Below are 27,789 nucleotides of genomic sequence, written 5' to 3'. Positions count from 1 at the left end.
TTACATTTTTACATTTTTCAATGTTGAAACAGTGTAGAAATCAAAAGAATGCCTTATTCAGAAGAATGATGGGTTGATTATTTTTGAAGAATGTCCTTTGATTTTCCTTAATTTTGAAACAGTGTGAAAATCAGAAGCGTGTCTCACTGTAAAAAGTGATGGTTTAATTATTTTTGAAGAATGTCTTTTTATCTTCTTTTATTCCTTATACATTTTTGTAAGTTAGTTGTTTTTTTTAAATATATCCATATATCTTTTTTTTTTTTTTACATTTTTTTGATGTTGAATAATGAATACTGGTCTGATAGGATTCAGAAAGAGAGGAGTAATTGTTTTCTAGGAAGTGACCACTTGAAGGCAGCACCTCACTGGGAGCAGTGAGGGCCTTTGGTTACAGGACAGCATGTGGTTATTTTTTCTTTTATCTTCAGTGAAGTTATGTCTCTGTTAGACTTTTTCCATCTCTTTGTTGTCATTTTGAGTTTGGTTTTGAGGTATATGGTTATTGGTTTTGTCTTTTATGACCACTTGAGGTGCTTAATGTCTATTTATAGTTGATGATCTTTTGTGTTGTTGACATGCATCTCTTTCTGGTCAAGAACATCTCAACAGCAAGACATGAAAATTCATTGACTTGAATGGACATTTTCTTCCCATACCGGGAGTTGAACCCGGGCCGCCTGGGTGAAAACCAGGAATCCTGACCGCTAGACCATATGGGAACACATTTAGGTATTATGTGTATGTATTTATGGCCATTTTACATCTTTAAATGCTTTCTATATGTAACTGTTGGTTTTTGTTGAACTGTGGTTGATTTGTGTTTCTCTCTGCTTGTTTTGTGACTCTTTTTGGATGACTTTGGTCTCTTCATGGTGATTTTGTGTCTCTTATTACTTGTTGTGTGTCAATGCATATTTTGTGTCTTTTAAAAACACTTTGCATCTTTTCGCTGTTTGTGTCTGTGTAGATAATCTGTATCTTTTTTTGCTTGTTTTACTACTCTTTTTGGTCAGCTTCTGTCTCTTCATGGTCATTTTGTCTTTTTAGATCATTTTTTTGTTGTTTCGTGACTATTTGTGATTGACTTGTGTCTCTTTTGGCGTGTTTTCTCTCTTGATAGTTGATTGGTGTCTCTTTGTGGTCATTTAATGTCTTTTTTATTATTATGTTGTATCTTTTCCCTGTTGTTTTGTGGCTCTGTTTAATTTGTCTGTTTTGACCTTTGGTTTATCTTCTATCTCTTTGTGGTTGTTTTGTACCTCTTTCTGGTTGCTGTTTTTTTCTCTTTTCTTTTGATAATTTTGTGATCGTTTGGTGTTTATTGTAATTGATTTCTGGGGTTTTATTATACATGTTTTAATTAATTTGCATCTCTTCATGGTCATTTTGTACTTGTTTTGCATCATTTTGTGGTTGATTTATGCCTCTTTGGGGTTTTTTTGCATCTCTGTGGTCATTTTGTATCTGTTTTGATCATTTTGGTTGCTTTGGGTTTTTTTTAATTTTATTTTATTTTTTTTAGCTTTTTTGATCTCTTTGCCCCTTTGTATGGTTGTTTAATATCAACTTTTTTGATTTCTTTGCCTCTTTGTATGGTTGTTTGATATCTATTGGTGGTCAATTTGTGTCTCTTTTGGCCTGCTTAGTCTCTTGTTGGTTGATTTACATCTCTTTGGATCTATTTTTTATTTTTTTGTGGTTGATTTGTGTTTCTTCAACCAACTGGTCATCCATGCAGACATATATGCCCAAATGTTAGACTTTAATGTGACAGACTGTCCAGTTAATCTTATTTCTGCATGAAAACGAATCTGCTCATACATGTTTTTGCATGTTTTTGTTTCAGTTTTCCAATAGCGTGAGCTGTACATTACTGCACTGCTATTAAACAGAACTGTGTTTTAATACTCATCACCTGAATCATACTACATCTGAGGCTTTATTTTACCAGTTAAACCCCAGATTCGGAGCCTCTATGTGGTGGAGATGGCCTGTGGCTCGGACAGCATCACCAGATCACTGAGGTGTGACGTTGAGGGTCACCCACTGCCCAAAGTTGTCTGGCTGTCGGTCACCAGACGCCGGTTGGACGTCCAGCCCCAGACCTCAGAAACCGGTCCGTACAGTCTGACCACCTGTATCCCCTATCAGCAGGAGGAGGAGGTGGTGAGCTGTAGGGCAGAGAGCAGGCTGGGTGAAGCAGAAAGGACGTATCCAACCTCTAATGTCCTGATGATCAGTCTGGCTGTGTGCGGCATTATTGCACTGCTTTTGGTTCTGCTGTCGACAGGACTCATCATTTACTGCCTGAGTGAGCTTCTCATATAAATACATTACTACTAAAGTCAGTCAGTGGCTATGCAAGAAAAGAAATTCAATAATTGATCTCATTAATCATTAAATAAAACAAAATACTGTACTATGTGTCTATGTTCTAACTTGGCTGGTTCATTTGCTAATACATGAGCAGCACAAACTGAAGCTAAGCTAAGGTGTAAGAGACATATAAGCTATGAAGCTGTTTATAATACATTTAATTAACTTTTAAGGGTATTATTTCTTTAAAAATTTAAAATAAGAAAACATTAAATCATCAGATAAAACCAGACAGTGTTGGGACAATCTGTAAGATATCTGAGCTAGGCTAATTAGCTTTTAGCCAGACAGTTAACATTTGGAACTTGGTTAGCTTTGTGAAGTGCATGCATTCTAACACGATGGACACAAACTGAAGCTACGCTAAATGTAAAATGTAAAACTGTTCATAATATTTTTTAAAATACTATTTTTCCTCAAAAAACAAAAACAAAAAAACAAACAGTAATCTTCACATGAAACTAAAAGAAAAGCACCTATTCAGACTAATCTTAGCCAGGGTTTTTCTAACTTGGTTAGCTTATGTGCTAATACATGAGCAGCACAAACTTAAGCTAAGCTACAGTGTAAGAAATATAAAAGCTGTAGAGCTATGTCGAAGGCTTTGTAATGACTTTATTGATAAAGAAAAAAGTAATCATCAGATAAAACCATCTGGAACAATTTGACAGTTATCTGAGCTAGGGTAATAAGGACATTTAGCAGCTTTAGCTCCAACTTTATTTATGTCTTGGCCTGCAATAAATTGGATGTTAGACAATCAAAAGACATGTCCATTTCAGAAAACAGCAGGAGAAAAAATAAATTATTAATGCACTCAGGCCAGCTTTATTGAGTGTTTCCCTAAGCTAGTTAGCTCATATGCTAACACATAAGGGGCACAAACTGAAGCTAAGCTAGGAGCTATATAAAAGAGTGTCTACTTTTTAATTATTATTCCTAAAAACAGCAGCAACAAAAACACATTAATGGAACCAGATAATGTCCTCTTTGTTTGGACAGTCTGAGAAACTGCTAAGCTAAGCCAGTTAATGTTTGGCAGAACCAGATTTCAGATAGGCCTATTCTTACATACAATTCTTAAGTCAAATACATGACACTAACCTGAGGGTAAAAGGGTAAAGGAATGACAGGATGATGTGAGACTGTTGTTGTGTCAACTGCGACTAACTTTAGAGTTAAATCTTCAGTGTTACTGTTGTTTTAAAAAAATATTTCAACTCATATTGTCTCCTCTCCTCTCGTCTCATGTTGTTTGTATCAGAAGCAAAAAATCCTCCACCACAGGACTCACAGCCTCCAGCCGACCAAGAACTTCAGATGGTTTATTCAGAGGTCACCGTCCTCAGCCGTGAGTTCTGTTTGTTCATTAATATAAGACGTTATGAAGCAAAGGATCTAAAACTATAGTAGCAAGTTACAGTGGAGGATGAAGCACTAAATCAGTAGAAGTTCTTAAACCAGACTGTAAGACTACTCAGTTACTAAAGGTCTTGCATTTAAGGTATAAGTTACTATTACTGCTGCATTTTCTTAAAGCTGCTGTCCGGAGTTTCCGTTTGTTTTCAATTTATGTATCATTTTTTAACAAAGCTTAAATGTGTTAGTCTAGTTCGATACTATAATATAAAGTTAGTATAACGCGATATGAAAATTTATTCCTGAGCTCCGCCTTCCTCTCATAGACCCCCATGTTATTCCAAAAAGCGCCGGTTGCTGCCGACCAATCAAGTTCGAGCTTCAGCTTTGTCATGCTGTCAATCAACGGTTACGCGCACAGCAAGCAAGCCCATGCAGAGGTGGGCGAGCTACGCACTACGCAACCGCGCGCACATTTGTTTTGCTTGTGGAGGAGAGAGCATCAGGGATCAGCAACTTCCAGAAAAGTTACCAATCCCACGGCTTGTCAGGCCAAGAGACTGCAGGACGTTTTTTGGCCGTGGTCGCGTCGCTCCCCGACCACGGCCTCCATAGCCCGCCTGCGGGCTTCGTTTAGATGCTGTGGTCGGGGTGCTCGCCTCGCTCCCCGACCATGGCCCTCCATAGCCCGCCTGACGGCTTCGTTTAGATGCCCGACCTCTGGAGGAAGATGTTGGGGCGTCTGGGACATACTCTTCGTCAGAGGAGTCATGCAATTCTGAACTCTAGATAGAAATAAATAAACAATCTAACACATATACACGCGTAAATGCACTAAGTTTGATAAACAACGTCATCGAGAGGGATACACGAGTGTAATCACATATTGAAACTTTACTCGTTCGTCCTAGCAGATTCATGTTATTTTGGTATTAGGACAAGTTAGACTCAATACAGCATTCTAACGTAATTCCTTTATTATTTACTAAATGTACTAAATGCAGAAGAGGGGAAAACAGCAAAACAGGCAAGATGCTGCAGCACTCCGGGCACTTCTCTCATGTACTGCGCGCGTGCACAAATAAAGGGACGAAATCAGAGGGACGGACCAACAGCGTTTTGGGAGACGCTGCGATTCAAACTCCGGACAGCAGCTTTAATGAAACTGGGTTTTTGGAGCTGCTTTTACATTAGATCAGATTTTACTTTACTGTCATTGCACAAGTGCTCAGACAATGAAATGTAGTCTAGCATCTGAGCAGAAATGCAAACATTTAGAGTAATTCACAGTAGAGGATGTTGTAATGCACCCTAGACGGAACATTTTGGAGTATATTTGTCATTCTTAAGGGGAAGTGGTGACTCAGAGGTTAAGGCTCTGTGCTGGTGATCAGAAGGTGTGAAAACTGCTTCATAGTAAACTGTGACATGTAAAAAGAAAGTGCAATGAAAGTAAAATCTTAAGCTCTTAATTCAGCATAGATATATAAGTAATGTATGTGCTATCTGCAGAAACTTAACTATGCTATAATTAAATTCAGATGTCTACACAGACTTTAACTAGTGATTATTTTTCATTTTATTTCTCTGTGAAGCGATTGATTGGTCAGTAAAAATTCAGAATACGGTTACCCAGACTTCCAAGAGTCACATTTACAACAGTCCAGACCTTAAAACAACTAAACAATAACTGAAATTCTAATCAGAAAGAAAAGAAAAAAAAGAAAGCTGAAAATATTAATTTTTTTAGGCATAAATCATCCATTGATTGAAAGTCATCTTGAATGGTCTTGTGCATAATTTTAAGTTGAATTAAAGACTTGCATTTTTTCTGATAAAGATTATATCAGTGAGGTAATTGAAGCTGTCAGATAATCGTAGTGCAGTTGAATATTTAACACCAAATGAAAAAAATAAATCATGTCAGCAGAGTAATGAGATGTGTGTTTGTTTCAGTTTCACGGGGGAATTTCGTGCAGAAAAGTGAGGAACCAGGTGAGTGTGAAGCTCAAACTGCAGTAACAGTAACAGGAAGCCACAAGATGGCGCACAAATCCTTCCCATAGACTGTGTATATAGACTGTATATATATATTTATATACAGTATCTATCTATCTATCTATCTATATATGTATATATATATATATATATATATATATATATATATATCTTTATATACAGTCTATGATCCTTACCCGTGTTCACATGCGCAGCAACAGGAAATGTGTCTGAGGGTCACTCGTATCACTTAATTATCCAATCAACAAGACGCCAACAACTGATGCAAACAAGTCTTCTGCTGAACAACACAAGCTAGTTTTATTAACCCATTTCTGTCTGTTCATATTATTGCAATCTGAAGGTTGATTTATGGAAATAAATCTTTTGGCTAAAACCGAAACATTAGCAGCCAAGATGATGATTATGCACATAATTTAGTAAAATAACATCTTCACTGTACCTGTTTCGTCTGACCAACACCCTAAACATTTTAATAAATTGAATTTAATGTTGTAAATGATGAAGAAAAGCAGCAAACATTCACATTTGAGGAGCTGGAATCAGAAAGTATTTAACATTTTCATTAACAGCTTAGTGGATAAACAAAAATATGACACAGTCCTTTAGCTGAGCAACACATTGGGTTCATTGTACTGATGTTTTTTGTGTTTAGTGTTCAAGAGAAATGAAGTGACTGAAAACAACCCCCTCATTTCAGAAAACTGCATGTGTAAATATCTCCAGGAAAAATATGAAATAGTTAAATTTTAACTATTATACTGCAAAATTAGAACTTTAGATTTTGGTACTTGAATTGTATTTTGAGTCTAGATATTTAGAAAGTGAGAAGGTGAGGACTTTAACCCAAAGAACACTAAACCTACCGTTCAAGCGTGGTGGTGGCAGTATTATGCTCTGGACCTGTTTTGGTACAAGCACAATTGCTTCTTTACACAAAGTAAATGGAATAACAAAGATGGAGGATCACCTCCACATTCTTCGGGAAAATATGAAATCATCAGTCAGAAGGTTGGGTCTTGGATGCAGTTGGGTGTTCCAATGAGACAATGACTCCAAACACACATCAGAAGTCGTAAAGAAAATGATTAAATCAGCCTAGGATTAGAGACTTGCCTTCCCAAAACTCTGACTTCTCCTTCAAGAACCTGATGATGAAGAAACAAAATTATGTCAGAAAACCAACAAATTTAGTTGAACTGTCTGTTAAGAAGGCTGCACAGTGCTGTGGCGGTTAGCACTTTCGCCTTGCAGCAAGAAGATTCCCGGTTCAAATCCTGGGGTGGGCCTGGGATCTTTCTGCATGGAGTTTGCATGTTCTCCCTGTGCATGCGTGGGTTTTCTCCGGGCACTCTGGCTTCCTCTCACAGTCCAAAAATATGCTGAGGTTAATTGGTTACTCTAAATTGCCCGTAGGTGTGAATGTGAGTGATTGTTTGTCTGTATATGTAGCCCTGTGACAGACTGGTGACCTGTCCAGGGTGTCCCCTGCCTTCGCCCGAGTCAGCTGGGATAGGCTCCAGCACCCCCCGCGACCCTAGTGAGGATAAAGCGGTGTATAGAGAATGGATGGATGGATGTCTGTCAAGAGGAGTAAAGACACAACCGAAGCTACCGACAGCTACCAGAAGCTACTAGTTGAGGTGAAAATGGCTAAAGGATGTTTACCCAAATAGTTGTGTGTATATTTTTGACTCAGCATATTTTGTCAAATTTCCAGTCAATCTATAATAAATCTATGAAAGAACCCAAAGGCATGATTATTTCATGTGTGACAAAGACCCATGAGTTTCAATAATTCCTTCACATAAAATTTATAGATCTAGGAGTCATTGCCAACTTCAGACTGCCATGATGCATACGGTCATTGATAATGTGTTTTAACAGCCAAACTGTTGTCATTTCAGGTGTTGTTTACTCTACAAACGTCTATCACTGATGCAGGTATGAAAACTGACAGCCCAAATAATACCCTTATGCATTAAAAAAGAAATCATGAAGATTATACCACATTTATGAGTGTTTTCTTTATTTTCAGAAACAACATGGCGTCCTCTGACAATTGAGCTGTTTTTCTCAGAAAACTGAAATCCTTCCCCGCCCATTGGAAGATGTTCTTTCAGAGTTGTGTGTCCACGTTTGACACTGCTGTGTGTTGTGTTAATAGTAAAATAAGCAGCAAAATTACACTTTTTGTGTCATAAAAGTTTTCATTTAAAGCAGTATTGAAGCAACACAATGTGCAAATACATGTAATACATATCTCGTCCAGCAGGGGGAGCTACTGGTTTGTTCCCAGTTTGTCCACCATGTGTGGCTAAAAGGGAGCCGAGCCGCGCTAGACAACCCACGGCGGCGAATTTAATTCTCTGCCAGGGTGGGTCTAGTTACCCTCCATAAGGCTCGAGGTTGGATGCTCCTAAAACTGGCCGGACGAATCACCATGAAGTGTAGAGTCAGAAGGCGGGCGGAACTAAGTGACCACAGAGGCGCGACGATTCTGACAGAAACAACCAGCGCACAATAAACAGTTATCTTTCGACTTGGCTTTGGACACAGCCCCTAAAGATTTGAAGCTAAAATTCAACTTGAAAGATAAACAAAGGACGGCACTGAAGTGTTTCATTGAGAAGAAAGACGTATTTGGACTTATGCCGACGGGATATGGCAAATCCTTAATATACCAGTTGGCTCCGCTGGTTGGGAAGCTAACGGGACTTAGCCACAATCCGGCGCTCTAGGAACTACGTCAGCCTATTCGTTGTGCTGATTGGTTGTACACCTACCCAATTGCTGCAGAGTGATTTCATAGACAACCTTTTAGTCCACCTCCCTCCCTGTCCAGCGTTCCTAGACCCTTGTGTCTTAATAGCTGGGTCTAGCGTGGCTAAGCTAGCAAAAAGGAGGAATTTGATCCATTAAAACAAGTGTGTTTATTACACGTAACTGCCGAAAGTGTGTCGTGCTACTTTTCTATTGCTTTGTGTTTGTTTGTGGCCATCTTGTGTCATTTTGCTGCTTATTTTGTTAGTTTAGCACCATTTTGTAGTGCTTTTCAATCATTTTTAGTCCATTCTTTAACTTCGTTTGTGTCTGTGTTTTCTTTTGGTCCTTTATAATCTGCATGATCACTTTATGTCTAGTTTGGGTCATTTTGTGTCACATTTAGTTCATTTTGCATCTCTTTCAGGTTATCTTGCATCTAATTTTGATCCTTTTGTGTCTCTTTTTAGTCATTTTAGCATTTTAGTTTGGGAATTTTGCATTTCATTTCGGTTTTCATATATTTGTGGTTATTTTGTGTCATTTTAGTTTGTATTCTAATTGTTTACCATCAATCTATATCTGTTTTGTCCATTTGTACCTCTTTTTGCTTGAATTGCATCACATTTTGGTAGTTCTGCATCTCTTTGTGGTCACTTTGTTCACTCTGTGTATATTTTGAGGTTTCTTTTGTATCTCGGTTGGATTGTTTTGCATCTATTTGTGTGAATAATTATCAGCTTGGTCATTTTTACATCATTTTGATAGTTCATTTTGCTCATATTTGATTGCTTTGTATTGCATTTTGGTCATTGTGGATCACTTTGAGGTCATTCTGTGCCTCATTTTGGTCATTTAGTGTTTCATTTGCATCTCATTTAGTTTGTTTTCCATATGTTTGCAGCTATTTTATGTAATTTTAGTTCTTATCGTAGTTGTTTAGATCATTCTGCATTTGTTTTTGGCTGATTATATCTAATTTTTGCCCATATTGCATCAAATTTAGGTAATTTTGCATCTGTTTGTTGAAACTTTTGACCATTTTATATCTCTTGATTTTTTTTTTTTTTTGCCATGTGATTACGGTATGTATCTTAGTTTGATCATTTCCATCACTTTGAAGTCATTTTGTGTTTAATGTTGATAATTTAACAACTCATTTTGGTGATTTGGTGTGTCTTTGTGGTCATTTTGTACTATTTTGCTTGTTATTTTAATAATTTAGTGTCATCTTCTGTCTTTTTGAGGTTGTTTTGCATTTCATTTTGAGAAGTTCCTTATTGAACTTGTTGTTTATTTGAAACTGTACCATAAAAGCTCATTTGACCCTCTGTGGTTTGGTGAGCGGCTGCAGCTGTGGTGCCAATGAGGCTTCACCTGTGGCCTGAAAATGTAATGAGGAAGTTTTAGAGTCTGCTGCAGGTTTCAGCTTCACTTCATGCTGTGTGGCTGTGTGGGGATGCATTTCCACTGGTGTGTGTTTAACCACAGGATGTGGTTCAAAGTGTGAAGAACATGTTGTTGCGTCTCCATGGTGACATACTAAAATGCTGAAGAAATAGCTCCTGTGTTGGACTGAAGGTGTTTCGACTGCTCGGAAGCATTTTTACACCTTTTGCTGCTGCAGCTTCAACAGCAGCTTCTCTCATGTTTGCTTCTTTGCTATCAGGGCATGTAACATAACCAGGAACCAACACAGAAATCATTTCTAAAACGATCCACAGTCCATTCATTGAATGCATCTGAACGTGGAGTTGCTCTACAGAAGTTGGTGCTTTTTGAAATTAGTGGACTAAATGCTCATTAAGGCTCCACACTGACATTAACCTCCAGCTGTGGATGTGTTGTCTCTGTGCAGTGGGCCACATTACACCAAAATCCTCTTTAGGGATGCTTTGTTTCAGTTTGCACCCTATTTCAGTTGTATTGCATCATTTTTTACCTCTTTTGGTTATTTCGGGTCTTTTGTTGGTTGTTTTGTGTCATTTTACATCTTATTTTTGAAATGATGCATCATTTTGTGTCTCATTTCAGTCAATTTCTGTTTTGTCTTTGCATCTCTATGGTAATGTTTTTACCTCATTTTAGTTGTTTCATTGTGGTTGCTTTGTATTTTTAAAAATCTTTTTCATTTTTGTAGTTTTGCATCATTCTGTGTGTTATTTTAATTAATTAGCATTCAGTTTTGGTTGTTTTGTGTCTTTAAGTTGTCATTTTGTGTAATTTTGCTTGTCATGTGGGTAATATATGTAACATTGCATTTACTGTGACCATTTTTTGTGCTGTTCTTGTCTTTTTTAAAAATTAATTTGGTTGTTTTGTGCCTCTGTAGTCATTTTGTGTCATTTTGTATCTTACTTTCAGAATTATGCATACTTTTGTGTCTCATTTCAGTCAATTTGCATATAATTCTACTGTTTTGAATGTCCTTGTGGTCAATTTTTATTATTTTTTTAAGAGTTTGACATCTTTTTGCTTCATATTGAGGTAATTTTACTTCTCTTTCTGGTAATTTTTTTGCCTAATTTTAGCAGTTTTGCAATTGCTAAAATGTGTTTTTGAGGTTGTTTCCTGTAATTTTGCATCATTTTGTATCTAATTTTAGTAAACTGGTGTTTAATGAAGGTATTTTTGCATCTCCTTGTTGTCATTTTTTGCTTGCCACATAGGTAATATTACACCTTCAGTGATAATTTTTTTGCTTCATTTCTGTAAATTAGTGTTTAATTTCAATACTTCTGAATATCCATGTGGTCATTTTGTGTTATTTTTTTCTGAATTTTGGTTGTTTTACGTGTCTTTGTGTTCATTTTGCAGCTGCTGGTGACGTTTGTGAGCAGGATTCAGGTGACGCAGCTTGTTATGTCTGTTAGGTGATCTGCACTTGAACGTATTTCTGTTTTCCTTCGTCCTGGATCTGCCGGCAGGTTTGGACGGCAGCTCTGCCCCGAGCTGTGCTGCTGTTTGAAGGTGTTTTGCGCCTGCAGCAGGCCTTTCCTCCTCTTGGTCTACAGTTTCTGACGCTGCAGTCTGAATTATTAATGAGTTTTGAGAGCGTTTTAGTCAAAAATTCAGGAGACTCATCCAGCTGCTCAGCACTGAGCCAACAGATCATTCTGCAAGATTTAATAAATGTACAACACGTATCAGCAGACTTGTTGGTTCCTCTTTTGGTCACATGTTCCTCCTCCACTGAAACTTTGAGTAAAAATCTCAAGGCACATTTCCAATAAAATGTTTACAAAAAATTGAAATAATTGTTTCCATATTGATTTTTTTTTCTGATCATGGTTTTTGTCCTCATTATTTTTTTTACATTTTAATTCTATTTTATTTTGTTTTACAATTTGATTTTCCATGTTTTTATCATGTTTTCTGTCTTGATTTTTCTTAAATTTCAAATTTATGTTTAGTTTTTAAAATTGGTTTAATTCATTTTTGTCTATTTTACATTCTGATTTTTTAAAAATATACTTTCTTTTGATTATCAATATAACATTTCTGCTTTTATCATGTTTCCTGTCTTGATTTTTTTTATTTTTACATGTACTTTATTTAGTTTTTTAAACTATTATTATACCACTTTAGTTTTCTGCCTTTTTATGACATATTTAGATCTTTAAAAAAAAAACAAGCTACTATCATTGACAATCTTTAATTTAGAAAGAAAATCAGCCAATGATCAAGTCTAATTATAGTCATTTTGTACTATTTTTGTCCTTTTGTGTCTCCTGGTTGTTTGTGTCATTCAAATGAAGCAGATGAAATAATGACTTTGATAGTGCTTATTTTTAGTCAGTGTATGTATGTGTGTGTGTGTGTGTGTGTGTGTGTGTGTGTGTGTGTGTGTGTGTGTGTGTGTGCGTGTGCTGGAACAGTCTGCAGTGTATCCAGTGTGTATTGATGTGTTGTCACTGAAGTACAATGTGTGTTGAGTCTGCTGCTGCTGCTGCAGTGTTTCCTGACACAGACCACACCTCCATCAGCACTTAGAGCTCAAACTGACTGTCTGCCTCCCACAAAGCTGCACACACGCCGCCTACCCTTCAAAATAAAAGCCCCACTTCATCTCTAAACAGAGAAGTTATTCAGTGCTCTACAGGAGAATGCAGAATTCAGCAGAGTAAAATGAAACTCCCAAAATGAAACTCATCAGGAAGAGTTGATTGAAGCGCACATACATTTTGCAGATTAATTAAAAGTAATAAAAAAGACAAAATAAGTTAAAATACAAGCATATAAGAGATAAAACATTCAATAAATCTAACAAAAGGTGAGTTAAAGTATATTCTATTGACTTAAAGTCATTGGGAAAAGATCTGTCTTCAGCTTATTTTTATATTATAGCCACAATTATGGCAAAGTTAATTAAGATTTAGAGACAATGAACAATAAAAGAACAGTTTTTGCCTGTTCCAAGATCTCAGTTAGATCTCAGTTAGATTTGATTTCATCCTAAGTAGACAAGTGTTCCTCTTATTGTGCTAATTGTATTATGTGTGATGTGTTCTCTGTTAGTGGATGGTATTTCACATGACTTTTAATCTGATTATGAATCTCAGTGAGGCCCAGTGAAAGATATTTTACTGACTCAGTAACATCAGCGTTTGACTTTCTGTCAGAACTCACAGAAAAAAAATTCTCCAGGTACATTTGTTTAGGATGTGCTCCATTAAAAAGTTCTGCCAATACGATCAGAGATGGAAATTAACTGCATTTAAGGGCTAAAGACCCCAAGCAGAATGCATTATATAGTGGACATCACTTTCTGTAGCATCTGAATCCTGTCACAGAGCTCAGATAAAAAATTCAAAACGACCACAAAGAGACACAAAATGACAGTGGAAGCACAAAACCATCAAAAAAATGCAAAATTGCAACCAAATGACCCACAGCCACCACAAAAGTTCCATGTATTGTAATTTTATGCCATGAAAAGCAACTATTCTGATAATAAATTTTAAGTTTCAGCCATTTTGAAAGAAAAAAACTACAAAAAAAAAACAACAACAAATATTTGCATATAGGGTATGTTGGTTTTCTTGATTATGCAATTAAATATCTGGGTTTTGGTTGAGCAAAACAAGAATATTTATGAGGTCAATTTCACCTCTATTGATTATTTGTCAACCAAACATTTTTTTCATTTAATTAGAATATTAAAGTATAATATAATGAATTTTAATACAATAAAATCTAAACAAAATCAATAAAATTACATGACTATAATAAAATATAATGAATTTTAATGCAAAGAATAATATAATATAATGCAATATAATGCAATATAATATAATATAATATAATATAATATAATATAATATAATATAATATAATATAATAATATAATATAATATGTGATCCGGGTACTTTACGGTGAACCGGGTCCCAGAAACAGTCGTGTTTCTCAGTGTAACTTGACAGTGAGGACGGAGACGGGCGGTACCTGCTGATACAGTCGATGCTGTTACCGTTTCCAGTCGGTGATTGACGTTTAACTAGTTCACACGTTCGTTTACCGGCCGTTTACCGTCAGCATGTCGCACACCGTCATCACCACAACGACCACGACGGTTCGGTCCGGTGGAAGCATCCTGAACACCGGCTACCTCGGCACCATCCCGGGAATGCTCAAAATAGGACAGACGGTGAGTCGGTCCCGCCCAGATTCTCGCGGGTTGAACGGGGAGTTTGACCCGGAATGACCGAGTCCGGCTCGGACTGAGCTGAGCGGACACACCGGGACTAGCTGCTGTTAGCGGAGCCGTTAGCTAATTTGTTAGCATAACAGGAGTTTAACGTGGAGTTTAGAGATGCTGCTGTTGATGGTTTATTTTAGTTTTCTGTCTTAATGTGAACCGGTCGATGGGAAATACCCGTCAGTGTGGATCAATACAGGTGAATATTAGTGATATTGATCAGTGTGATGGCCACACATGACGCCAATCAACTCTTAACAGACAACTATTGATTTTAGAACTAACGTCCATCAGTCTGCTGCCGCTGCCCAGTCTGGGCCTGGACGGACGGTCAGACAGCCGGGAGTCCGCGGGCCCCTGGAGCCCCATCCGGGCCCCTGGACAGAGCTAGAAACAGACCCCCACATTGAAAGAGACACTGAATGATTTGTAGTGTGGTGGAGGCTCCTTGTGGTTGGATTTGTCTCTGTTTTTTGTAGTTGTTTTGTGTTTCAATGTCTCTTTGTGGCGTATTTGCATCTCTTTGCGGTTTGTTTTTTTGTGTAATTTTGGGTCTCTTTGTGGTTGTTTTGTGCCTCATTTGTCTGTGTGGTTGATTTGTATTTCTTTGTGGTCACTTTGTGTCTTTGGTGCTTGTTATGGGTCTCTTTGGTGGTTGTTTTGTGTCTTTGTGGTTGTTTTGTCTCTTCAGTGGTTGTTTTGTGTCTATTTGTGGTTGTTTTGTGTCTCTTTGGTGGTTATTTTGTGTCTCTTTGTGGTTGTTTTGTGTCTCTGTGGTTGTTTTGTGTCTCTTTGTGGTTGTTTTGTGTCTCTTCGGTGGTTGTTTGTGTCTATTTTGTCTTTGTGGTTGTTTTGTGTCTCCTTGTGGTTGTTTTGTGTCTCTTCGGTGGTTGTTTTGTGTCTCTTCGGTGGTTGTTTGTGTCTATTTTGTCTTTGTGGTTGTTTTGTGTCTCTTTGGTGGTTGTTTTGTGTCTCCTTTGTCTTTGTGGTTGTTTTGTGTCTCTTTGTGGTTGTTTTGTGTCTCTTTGTGGTTGTTTTGTGTCTCTTCGTGGTTGTTTTGTGTCTCCTTTATGTTTGTGGTTGATTTGTCTTTCTTTGTGGTCATTTTGTATCTTTGTTGTTTGTTTTGTGTCTGTAGTTGTTTTGCGTCCCCATGTGGCTGTGTTGTGTGTGTTTATGGTTGTTTTGTGTCTCTTTAGTGGTTGTTTGGTGTATGTTTCTTGTATTTATGTTTCTTTTTGGTTGTTACGCATATTTGTGTAGTTGTTATCTGTAGTTGTTCTGTGTCTATTTTTCATCATTTTGTGTCTTCATGTAATCATTTTGCATGTCTCTGTCGTCATTTTGTGTGTCTTGTTTTCATTGGTGTGAGTCTCTATGGTTGTTTTCTATCTCCTTGTGGTTGTTTTATGTCTGTGATGGTTTTTGTGCCTGTTTTTGGTAACTCTGAGTATCTTCATAACTTCTCTTCTGATTTTTTTCATCTTCTGTGGGAATTTTTGTGTTTTTTAAGCTACGTATCATTTTGTGTTCCTATAAAGGAATGTTAAAGTGAAGAAATATTTAGACCAACTAATGCTTTGTTGGTTTGATTTGCACGACATAGCAAGATGTAGAATGTAAGCTGACTGACATGTTAAACTGCAGCCTCACATACAGCTTTATTAAGTTAATGGTTTTGTTGTGTTTTTGTTTTGTTGCAGCTCTCCTTGCTCATCGCCTTCCTGTGCGTCTACTGTGTTAATGGCTGGCCCAACTGGCACGCCTCCTGTTTCTTTGTGGTGGTGGCGCTCTGGTTCCTCCTCGCCTTCTCAATCTTCCTCCTCATGCACCTGTTCAGGCTGCAGGGCAAAATGCCATGCATCAACTGGCCTCTGACGGTGAGTCTAGAATAAAAGTCTCCATCAACTGGCCTCTGACTGTAAATCTAGAATAAAAACCTGCAACAACAGTCCTCTAATAGTGAGTCTCTATTAAAAACCCTCAAAAAAATGGCCTCTGATGGTGAGTCTAGAATAAAAAAATGCATCATCTAGCTCCTCAGAATACTAATCTCAGCTTAACCTCTCTGCATTAGAAGTTCAGCAGTGAAGACACGACAGATTCTAAGTGTGATTTAACCATAGACTGTATATAAAGATGGACGTAGCATCTGGCTCCAGAATTGAAGCCAACCCGGAAGTGTCAAAAACTTGCAATATCACGCCGTCCGCTAGGGTTGGCTCCAAAAAGCTTTTGCTCCATAGACCCCAATTCATTTTTGGAAAAAATAAAATTTGATAGACTGATGTTCTACAGCTCAGGATTTTTTTCCTGTTAGTTTTCATGGTCAAAATGAGAGATCAGGTGGCCGATCTTAAAATAAATCAATACTGAATTTTAAATAAATCGTTAAAGTTGGCGGAGCCAGGGGGCGTGGCTATACTTGATAGACAGCAACAGAAGCCTCTGCGGTAAAATGTGGGCGGGATAAGAGAGTCCTCAGCCAATCCTGCCCCCAGTTGCTCTCCGGTCCAGCCTGTTTGATGAAGCTTTTTACGTCACTGGCTCCAATAAATCCAAAACGGCGACCAGGAAGTAGCAAAATCTGGGCTTCATTTTCTCGGCGTTGAAACCAACGGGTGATGTCACGGTTAGTTTACGCCTGGATTTAACGGGAACTTGTGTTATGTTTACCCATAATGTAAATTTAACGGGTTTAGAAAGGGAAATCTGCAGGTGTCGGTTCAGTTTATATAAAAGCACCACTTCCTTATTTGTATTTTCACACCCACATGCTCAGGTTTCCTTTGAGTTTGCTGTCAGCTGTGGACTGAGTCGAGTTAGTCATTCAAGTGTGAAAGTTATGGTTTTAAAGGTTTCTAACTTGCACACTGTTTTCAAGGTTTTAGTCTGCTCAAGATACTATTTTCCAACAAATAAGTTGTGCTTTTCAAAATTGTACTTTTAAACAAATTAGTTATGCTTTTAAAGGTTTATTCCAACCAAAATATTGTACTCTATCTCACAAATTATGGTTTTAAAGGTTCATTCCACCCACTTTCTGTCCAAGTGCTTGTAGTTTTTAACCAGCAAAATACTACTTTCTATCTAGCAAGTTATTTTTTAAAGGCTAATTCCACCCAAAATTCTGGTTTCTAGCAACTGAGTTATGCTTGAAAGATTTATTTCACCCCAAATAGAAATACTTTAAGTTTTTCAGGTTTATTCCACCAAAATGTCACCTTCTAACTTGTAAGTTTTGGTTTTAAAGGTTGGATCAATCCAGAATTCTACTTTCTAACAACTGAGTTATGGTTTTAAAGATTTTATTCTACACAAATTCCTAATTTCTTTCCAAGCACGTGAAGTTTAGAAGGTTTATTCCATCAAAATAATACTTTTTAGCTAACAAATTATCGTTTTAAGTGTTTTTTCCATCCCAAATTCTACTTTCTAATAAACAAGGTTTGGTTCTAAAAGTTATGAAACTTTTAGTTCACCACAAAATCTGCTTTGTAACTCATTTTAAAGGTTCATTCCTCTAAAAATTCAAGCACTTGTAGTTTTAAAGGTTCTATCTGCTAAAATACAACTTTTGAACTAGCAAGTTATTTGTTTAAAGGCTAATTCATTCCAGATTATACTTTCTAACAAATGAGTTATGGTTCTGAAAGTTTATTCCACTCAAAACAGTTTTTTTTTTTTTTTTTTGTGGCCAGTGTCTGTGAACCAGAAAAGTTAGCTTGCCTTTGGAGTAAACAAATGGTCGCGATGCTATCTGGACCAACATGATGAAAAACAAAGGTTCAACAGCTGCGACTCTGAAACTACAGCTTCCTCTGCTGCAGACACGTGTTACCCAATCAGAATGAAGCTGTTTGAAATAAAGGAATGTCCAGAGGAGCTGGCAGCTCAACACAGAAACACTCCTGACGCTCTGTGAGAGGCTCATTAGAAATCTTCTGCCTCTCCGGCTGTCAGATAAATGCCTGTTGTTTCTTCTTTTTCAGGAGTTCTTCCATTACTCCGTGGGGTGCGTCCTCCTCTTCATTGCCTCCATCGTCGCCGCGGTGAACAACGGAAGAGCTTCAGCGCTGGTGGCCGGATCGGTACGTAAACCAGACGGACTCTGGGATAACCAGGGAGCTCTGAGGACTGTCAGGCTGCATGGTTATGGCCAAAATACGTACCCAAAAATGTGTCTGAAAAGAGTGAAATAACTTCAGACTGACACAAATTGTGGTATTTCATCTACATGGCATCTTTTATGGAGTTTTTTGTTGTGTTGTTGTTGCTGACTTTATTCCATTCATCAGTAAGCAGTTTGTGTAACATTAAATTTGTGTGAAAAGTTCTGTTTAAATATAGTCTGATTAATTAAGTAAGTGAATAAGTGTTGACCTGAAGGCTGTTCTGTGTGTGTCTGCAGGTGTTTGGCTTCATAGCGACATTCCTGATGGCTGTTAATCTGTGGACGTCCTACAGCATGGCTTGTGGCCGTCAGGCTGGTAGGTCCCTCCTGTGTCCGCTGCTTCGTGTCCTGTGTGTTAGAAAAAGGCAGTGCAAAGTCCTCATCTCCTTCTGGACACAACAAGCTGTACGTTCATGAAAATATCAGAAAATTAACCAGCAGAAGCGGCTTTAACACGGACTAGTCTGTCAATTTCAACAAGACGTTTAAGTAGCAGCACAGAATGCAGGAGTTCAGTGTCTGGGCTTCACTGTGTAGGTCAGCACATACGGAATGAAGAATGAAATGACATCATAGCTGCTGCGTACAGCTTTTGGTCCGACAGTAGAAACAGAAAGAATCTGCTAACGGCACAAGACTTTTTCTCTGTATCTGAAAATAGTTATTACATCACACCTAAACCGGGGTTCAGCCCACATAGACTTACGTAACAGTGAACAGCTGCAACTGTTACACATTTGTCAAACTTTTTCCATCACTTTATATAGAAAGATTCACACAAATGCATCGACTTTAGCTTCCAGAACAGATGCTCATGGCCAATGTGAAATCTCAGCACGTGTTTGCTGTTTTGCACCTCTCTTTTTATTGTTTTGTGTCTCTTTGTGGTTGTTTTGTTTCTCTTTACATCAATTTTGTAGAAGTAGTCCTTCTGTTTGTCTTTGTGGACAATTTTCATCTATCTGTTATTTTTTTTGCGCATCTTTGTACTTTGCTGTCATAATTTCGTGGCTGTCTGTATTGTACCCTTTTTTGTTTTATGTGTCAATTTTTGAGCATCTTTATGACTCTTGGCAATTGTTTTGACAAATTTTGTGCATCTTTGTGTTTGTATTGTCTCTGCATTGATTTTACATGTGTTTGTGTTCATTTTGTTTCAGTTTTAGTCTCTTTCTGGTCTTTTTTGTTATCAGGTTAAACACATGAAACAAGAAGAAAGAGGCAATGCAAGAGTCACAAAATGATGACCGAGACACAAATAACGCCAAAGATGCACAAAAAAGAACAGGAACAGCTGAAATTTGACTACAAAGACACAACTAGATGTAAAATGGATGAAAATAGACACAAAACAGCCACAAAGAGATGCAAGTCAAGACCAAAAGTGATGCAAAATCAAAGCAAATGAATGTAAAAGATCAACGGTTACTTTTTGTCTCTCTTAGCTTTGTTTCTGTTTCAGTGCTTTTTGAGTGTCTTTATTACTCTTGGTATTTTGTTTTGAGTCATTTTGCGTATCTTTGTCGCTCTGTTGCTTCTGTTTGCTTTGGTTTTGCATATGTTTGTTTTCATTTTGTGTCTGCTAGTCAGTTTTAATCTCTTTCTGGTCATTTTGTAGGCCTTTTGCATTTGTTTGTGATCACTTAGCTTCAGTTTCTTTCTTGGCTTGCATCTGTTTGTGGTTGTTTTGTGTTTCCTTGTGGTTATTGTGCATCTAGTAGTCCTTTTGTGTGACTTAGAAGTGGTTTTATCTGACTTTGCATTGAATCGGCATCAGCTTGTATTGTTTGTATTTGGTTCTGTTTCTTTGTGTGCTGTTTGTGCGTCTTTGTAGTTGTGTGTCTTGGTGTTGTTTTTGAATAATTTTATGTATCTTTGTGGTTGTGTTGTCTCTGTTTCAGAATCAGAAATACTGTTTTGATGTTTGCTTAAGTTCCAGTTGCTCCCAGTCATTGCTCTGGACGTTTGCTTTAGTTTGAATTAACTTGTGTCTCTTTTAGTCAGTTTTAATCTCTCTGGTCATTTTGTGTATTTTTGCATCTTCAGCATTTATTTGTGTTAGTTTTGCATCTCTTATTTCCCTGACTTGTGTCTGTGTTTGGTTGTTTTGTGTCTCTTTGTGGCCAGTGTGCATCTAGGGATATTTTTATGTGTCTAAGAGGTGACTTTATTGCATTTGATTCTGCGTCTCTGTGCTCTATTTAGGAGTTTTTCTGCTCTCTTTTAGTCTTTTTAGTTTTCTCTTTTTGTGTCTCTTTTCTCTTGTTTTGTCTATTTGACATGCTGTCAGTTTGAAACGGACTGTTTTTTGTCTCTCTGCGGTCCATTTCATACTCTTTCTGGTCTTTTTTGTTTCTTTGGTGCCATTTCCTGGCTCTTCGTATTTATTTTGAGTATTTTTGTGTGTCATTTTGCCTCTTTTTTAAATTATTTTGTGTCTCTTTGCGGCCATTGTGCATACAGTCGTCTTTTTATGTGTCTAAGATGTGGTTTAAACTCTCTTTGCATAGAGTCAGCATCAGCTTGTGTTCATTTTGCATCTCTTTGTGGTTGTTTATACCTCTTTGTGATCATTTTGCATCCAGCGTTTTGTGTCTCCTTTTGAGTGTTATTAGTCAGTTATGTCAGATACTTTGTGGGTGATTTCCGGTAGATGTTGATTAAATGAAACATTTTTCTTGGATGTTGTGAAAATGTGGCGGTGCTCACATCGTCTGCTCCTCCTGCTGCTGAAAAAGAATGAATCCTGGAACTTCTGCTGATCTTTTCAGTAACACCTGAGACTGATGAGAACATCTCAAGTACCGTGTGATGAATTTCCTTCTTTTTATGTCTCTGTTGAACTCTGATCTTTTATTAGCTGATAGCTTTTTAGCAGAACTCTCTGAATTCTTATCCACTCTCATCTGAAGCTCTCTTTGTGGTGATTTAAATATCCATCATTCTACCGCTACTGATATTTTAAAACATTGCTGCTTCTTTTATCTTCAGTCATTATGGATGAGGTCCCAACACGATGGGACCTTGTTATCACTGTGGGTGTAAAAATACTCTCCGATTTCATAAATATAGTTTATAACTGTGACTCAGCCGTTGTTAACTGTCACACTCCTCGTGCACTCACTGCTATGATAAACAAAGAACCTCGTTTTCTGCGCTCTATAAATAAACGAGCAAAATTCAGCTTTTATCCATCCAGAAGAAATCGGGAAATCTGGGATGTTTTACCCTTAAGTTCTTGTATCATAACTTCAGGGAGTCATTTAAGCTGCATCTCTACATCTGGTGGTGATGAAGCTAAACGCAGCCTCAGATCTGTAATCACTGGAGCACCTGTATTTGTGCTGAGCATCATGAATGAGACACTGTGGTCTGTTTGGAAAATAAAAATAGAATCAGTCATGCATGATAAGAGTTTCACAGTTCAACATTTTATTTTGCTTTTCATATTATTTCACAAGTCTGCTCTAATATTGCATAAACTCACATTTGTTGCAGATGTTTTTATTTCCTGCAAAATGCAGCAGGGACGTCATGGTACCAGGATTGTGGTAGTCTGCACTGACGCTGCTGAAATTCCTCGATTCTTGACATAACAAAAAAAAAAAAAATCTATCTGTGTTAGCCCAAACTGGCTAATGTTAGCCTTTGTGAATGTTGTGTGTGGAGAGCAGCTAGGACTCATGCAGCAGTTTTTCAGTCAGTCTATGTAAAGGATCTGCATTAACTGAATGCCACAGCAGACAGCTGATCCTCCTCACGTCCGTCCTGACACACAGTCTGTAACACAAAGCACATAAAGACCAGTAACATACATACAATTACATCAGGTATAAAAAATTCAAAGCTTAGTATGTGGATACTTTCAGGTAGAATTCTAGTACAGTTTTAAAAAATACATAATTGGGGGATGCTTACTGAGAGATTGACTTTCTAAGTTTCTATATTATTCCCAGTATTATGAGAACCAGCAGCAGCATAGCATCAATGTAATTATCAGTTTTTGTGACGTCTCTGTATGAAGTTCATGCACCAGCATCGTTTCCTAAATCCAAGGTGTTCAGACTGGGGCCTCGACAGGGAGTCAAAAGTTGAAGCTAAAAGCCAGGAATGTTGTCAGTAAATGGAACTTTATTTACTTAATGTTCATGCAAAACTGTGAGATTTTTCCAAGTTGAACTGGAAGACCATCTTGGGTTAGGGTTAGGAACCTTCGTGAATTAATGTGCATTAAAATGAAGCAAAACTTGAGCGATTTGCAGTGAAACAACACCTCAAAAACAAAAAGCTTATATGGATCCTAACTGTGGTTTGGCACTGACAAATTCACAACTTTCTAATCTGCATTTCTGCATGTGTGTCTCACAAAACACATAAAATCATACATTGACTTTTCCGTTTACGTGAAATATTGAGTATAAATTTAGCAAGTTGCTCTTATCAATCTAAATGTTCCTCTCTGCTGATCTGAAATTGTGTTCTAAGTGTTTATTTTATGAGTCAAATCTGTGAATAATGTCCTGCTGGGTCTACATAGTGGAATTTGAAAGACAGAATAAAAGCAGCATTATGTGTCTCATGTCCTGTATAACATAAAAACGGAAACGGTGCATCATCTGTTTTTTTCTGAGGAATGCTATCAATGCTAACAGTGCTAATCAGCAGTTAAAGTGGAACTGTGATGATTTTTTCCCCCTCTTTGAAGCACATGTGAGTCAGATGATATGAATTACCTCTGCTGGCCTGACAGTCTAACTTTCTCTCCACTCTCTCATCCCTATCTCCTGCAACGTCCTGCTCTCCTTCCTCTCCAGGTGCTTCAGTGTAGAAAAACATCCGTCATGAAGGAACCAGACGGCTGAGTCGGCAGTTTGCGGTGTCCATTTTTCTGCCTGGCAACCACCCTGATAATCAGCTCGATTGGATGATAGCTGCAGAGGTAACAGAAGCGCTGATCCAGGACCAGTTTTCAACAAGCTGAAACAAAACCATCCCTGATTATCATGGTGAAACGCTGAAGCAGTAGAGTAGTTAAAATATTACTTTTTATATTCCTCATTGAATCCTGTCAAACCTCTATAGTCATGTTTTCATGTTAAAGGTGCTCAGTGTCACATTTTACCCAAACACATCACGAGTGGATGACACTGCGGTGCAAACAATCAGTCACATGCTGTTGTTGTCTTATTAACATTTCCCATCATCGCTGCTGCTTCTCACCTTATAAGCTTTTTATCTGCCACCAGAAGCTTTTTAGAAAACTTTAAGCTGCTTTAGTTTTAAAATGACAGCGCCTTCCTGCTCATGTGTGCCATAAATCAAACCAGGCGAATTCCCTCTCGCAGGTCTGACAGCAGCCTCGTTGTCTCTTTGTTCTTCTCTTCAGTGGTTTACAGCTTAATTTGCTCAATTTGTTAACAAAAGTCTTATCCATTCCGACTTTTTTTATTCTCCTTTGAAAATTCCTCAAATTCAGCAAAAACAGTTTGGACCACGGATGTAATACAAACTCTTCTTTTTTTTAACCCTCTGAACTCTGAGCAGCTTCTGGGTGTATTTTTTATTTTATTTTATTTTATTTTATTTTAATGCAGTATCAAGTCCTGCATCTCTATTGAAACAGCACAGCCAAGACAAGAACTAGAGAGAGAGCTCAAAACTGTCTTCTGTGCAGTACGGTATAGTTAGAATGAAAAAAGTAAAATCAAACTAACAAAAAAAAAACGGAATCATGTTAAACATTTTTCTAAGTGTCCACAGCTAGAAAAAGTGGAGGCTCCATATATAATAGATATTTAACTATTTATATATTAATTGTTTCCTCTCTGCTCTGTGGAAACACAGCCTGCAGTTCAACCAAAAACACCATTTTTGTCTCTTGACTGTTGATCACATCTGAGTCAGTCATGGCTTCTCAGTTGTGCTGATGCTTGGAGATTTATGGTTTTACGGTTGAGTTTTGGTGAGTTTCTAAATGAGATGGGCAGAATAAAGAGATTTTAACCTCAGATTTAGTTATTTTTCCTGGTAAAATGTCAAACACAGTCTGAAGTTCAGCCAAATAGTTGCTGAATTTGCATTTTTAATTTATTTTTCGAGTGCAGACTCTGTTTTTTTGTTTTTGCAGCAAAGTTTATTTTTGTTGAATTTTAATTGAGACGTAAAGTTTCAAATTTAGCTTCATTTTAATTAAATTTCTCACCAAAATGTCACAGGTGATATCTTCATTCACTGTTAGCAGGTTTGAAATCTGGTAATTCTTTCAGTTTCGCAGTTTTGCCTGAAAAATTGTGTCATTTTAGTTATTTTTAAAAGAAAACATGCCTTTTAAACCTGCTGGCAGGTATTGGGGTTCAGAGGGTTTAATCTTTTTTTCAATGTCCAGCCATACGGCCCTGTTAGCTTCCAATGCTAACTCTAGCTAGCACACTAAAATGTCAATGAGCAGATATTCTGGTGTGTTAACAAACTTGAACAAGCTAATATTTGTCGGATTTAACAGAAAACAAACCTGCATGAAGCTAATGACGTTGTTAGCATGCTAAAACGTTACTCAGGGGCTAAAAAACAACAGCATGCTAAAAACAAATTAAGTGAAACAGTGAAAAACAAAATGTTAGCATGCTAACAATGCAAACCAACACAAAAACCAAGAATAAGTGCTGAATCTCTCTCCAGTTAAAAAACAAGTGTGGTGCTAAAGTGTATTTTTCTTATTGTCGGAAAACTCCATGTGTACTGTCAGTGGTCATTAAATGGCATTTAGTGTAGTTAGCAAAATGTGCGTCTTTCAAACTGAAAACCAAAAGTTATTCATGGATTTCTTTTTTTTGAAAAGTTACAGGATGCTTGAGCTTTCTGCCCCAGTGTATTCTATTTTTATTTCCCTGAATCTGTACGACGAAGGTGGACAAGACTGAAATAAATCTGAATTATTGCCTGAAACACTCACCAGTGCACCAAATATAGATTTAATATAGCCCCTAGAAAGCACATTTTCCTCCTGTTTCAGTAAAGGTCACTAAAAACAGCAATGAGCAGCTGTTAAAAGTTAAACTGCTTGTTTTTGAAGTGATTTTAAAAGTTAAAATCTCCAAGTTTGGAGCTGAAAGTCTTGAATTCATGAGAGACACATTGACGGGTTACATCTGGGAGTTTTTGACGATAAGAAAAATATAGAATAGCACAAACATTATCCTTCAAACAGTGATTTCACTGCTGTGTTAAAAAGACTGTGTCATTGTTTTATTATGTAAATGGTAAAGCTACCATTAAGTTTTGCTGAAGTGATTTTTTCCTTGTCTGGGTGTCTCAGTAACTCCCATGAAGCATCACATTAACTTCCACAGTTTAGAAAACAGCCTCACTGTCTGCTGGGAAATCAATTCGCTTTTCCCCTCAGCATTAAATCCTGCTTCACTACAAAATGCTGTTCAATTTTTCTAACAGACAGGACCAGTGCCGCTGTCTTTGGTGCTTTAAAGAAAAAAAAGACAAAACAAAAAAACAAACCGCGTGAATTTAAATTGAATTTTCTATCATTCATCCTGCACTCTAAAAGCACACTGGTTTTGAATGATGCCAAAAAAAAAAAAGAGAAAGAGACAAAGCAGTGTCCAAATTAAACCCAACAGGAGATCGGACAGAAAACAAATTACAGGTGTGGAAGTCTGTCTGCATGGATTAATAAAACATTTATAAACAAATTGATTGAAAACTGTATGTTGGAACTGATGAACACAAATAAAACACACATGCACAGATTTTTTCATGCAGATCTTTTGGAAAATATGCATCCCATTGTCAGAAACAAAACTGAAATATGTTAAAATAAAACCAGCATGTCTTTGTCATATCGACTAAATAAAGGCACATGATTACATAAAGTGAAAATACTCTAATATCCGCTTTGCTGCACTTTACAGAAAACAACAGTAGCTTACAGCATGTTTGTCATTATACAATTATCTTTGACTGTTAAAGCACAAAATACATTTAAGAACACGTCTCCCGGCCTGCACTGTATCCCTGCATGTCGTAGTGCTTGCATTTAGTGACTTTATTGATCTGTGCAGACTGGTTTCCTCATGTGGCCTGGTCAGTGTCAGCTGAGATGGATTCAAATGCATTTTTATTTCTACAAACATTTCTGACCCAAACATTCAGCTGTAGATGAAAGAAGAGAAAGAATTTTCTTGCTGCCAAGATGAGGTAATTTTTTTTGGTGTGTTTGACCTGAATTCCCTTTCTAGTGTTTGCCAACAGGAGTTAAGTGTTACCATACAGTTAAACTAGTGACAGTTTCAACAACAGAAACAACCATGCTAATGTATCAGAATCTAGCACCATTTATGATTTGATTTTGTTCTTTGTAATTTCACTTTAATGTTTCTTTGTTTTGAGGTTTAAATGTTTGACTTATTGAATTATTTCCCCTCTTCTTCGGAAAAATGTTTGCAGAACTAAAACTTACAGTAAAATCTGTCTCTGATTTCGTGGGAAATTTCCTGCCGTCTCTCTGTGATCTAAAACCTTTTGGTCAGAAGCGATGATCGGATTACTGCCTTACTGTCGATCAGATGCCAAAAAATCTTAGTGTGATGCTTCAGACTTTGCACTGAATGTGTCTTAATATTTACTGTGAAGGAGCACAGAGTGAAGGATTCACGTCTAATTGGTCACAAATTGAATGTTTCACGGTGGAAGCTGAAGTTTACTGGACGAATTCTAATTTAAATCGAGATTGTTGTCTTACTTCCTGGTGCATCTCTTGAAGCCCCGACACACTGTGTGACAACGGCGTCTCAACAGCTCACCTCTGTGAATGTTAGCTTCACAAACATGCAAACCAGAACCCAACAGGCAATTAGAAAATAACAGACTTGAGCTGAAAAATTAGAATTTACGTGAGTTTGTTTGAGCACAGGTGGAGTGAACGTGTTCATGGTGCCTCTGACGCCTCATTCAAGTGCTAAGCTTCATTTTCCATCCAGAATGCTTCCTTGTTATCTTCCAGGTCTGCAGCAGGACTGTGAGTTTAGTGCTAACAAAGAGAACAACAGTGTGGTTCTGTGGGAGGGCAGCAGCATCAATAGAACACACTGACGGTGCATTTTACTGGGAGAGAGCAGAGGCCTCACAGCAGCACGGTTCCATTCAGGGATTTTCTCTGGATGTTTCCAGCCACAGTTTACAGACTCACATTTAAGATTAAAATAGTCACTATAAATTGGATGTTGGACTTTTTGGGCAACAGGAAGCAGAATAGGTCTCAAATCTAAGAGAGGAAATGACAGAAATCTGTGAATGTTTCTGTAATTTCTCAGCGTTTGATGAACAAAAGTGTCTGTTATGTCGAGAAAATGAAACCCCAATGAACCAAACTGCAGTTTTTAT

At 37.5% G+C, this 27,789-nt stretch overlaps 1 protein-coding gene, 1 long non-coding RNA gene and 1 other non-coding gene across 3 annotated transcripts; 2 read left to right on the top strand and 1 right to left on the bottom strand.

Annotated features, from left to right (window-relative positions):
- Positions 1 to 650: 650 nt before the first annotated feature.
- Positions 651 to 722, bottom strand: trnae-uuc (transfer RNA glutamic acid (anticodon UUC)). The gene has a single exon. It is a non-coding gene; the product is annotated as a tRNA-Glu (tRNA).
- A 4,972-nt stretch (positions 723 to 5,694) lies between these two features.
- On the top strand, positions 5,695 to 8,153 carry LOC127536465 (uncharacterized). The gene is made up of 3 exons (XR_007945458.1): positions 5,695 to 5,733; positions 7,665 to 7,701; positions 7,796 to 8,153. It is a non-coding gene; the product is annotated as an uncharacterized LOC127536465 (long non-coding RNA).
- Positions 8,154 to 13,920: 5,767 nt separating this feature from the next.
- cmtm7 (CKLF-like MARVEL transmembrane domain containing 7) lies at positions 13,921 to 26,021 on the top strand. Its single transcript, XM_022194201.2, has 5 exons — positions 13,921 to 14,168; positions 15,923 to 16,099; positions 18,212 to 18,310; positions 18,631 to 18,709; positions 23,208 to 26,021. Exons 1-5 carry the CDS (start codon positions 14,058 to 14,060, stop codon positions 23,219 to 23,221), a joined length of 480 nt encoding a protein of 159 aa, XP_022049893.1. The 5' UTR covers positions 13,921 to 14,057; the 3' UTR covers positions 23,222 to 26,021.
- The last annotated feature ends 1,768 nt before the right edge of the window (positions 26,022 to 27,789 follow it).

This window comes from Acanthochromis polyacanthus, chromosome 12 (assembly GCF_021347895.1).
Source record: "Acanthochromis polyacanthus isolate Apoly-LR-REF ecotype Palm Island chromosome 12, KAUST_Apoly_ChrSc, whole genome shotgun sequence".
In the NCBI taxonomy this organism is placed as follows: Eukaryota; Metazoa; Chordata; class Actinopteri; family Pomacentridae; genus Acanthochromis; species Acanthochromis polyacanthus.
This window is presented reverse-complemented; position numbering and strand designations above follow the sequence as displayed.

Bases quoted from the DNA above. Each gene is read 5' to 3' on its own strand.
- cmtm7 (XM_022194201.2), top strand. From the start codon at position 14,058: ATGTCGCACACCGTCATCACCACAACGACCACGACGGTTCGGTCCGGT. The intron at 16,100-18,211 runs GTGAGTCTAGAA...CTTCTTTTTCAG, and splicing joins GCATCAACTGGCCTCTGACG to GAGTTCTTCCATTACTCCGT. The intron at 18,311-18,630 runs GTACGTAAACCA...GTGTGTCTGCAG, and splicing joins CAGCGCTGGTGGCCGGATCG to GTGTTTGGCTTCATAGCGAC.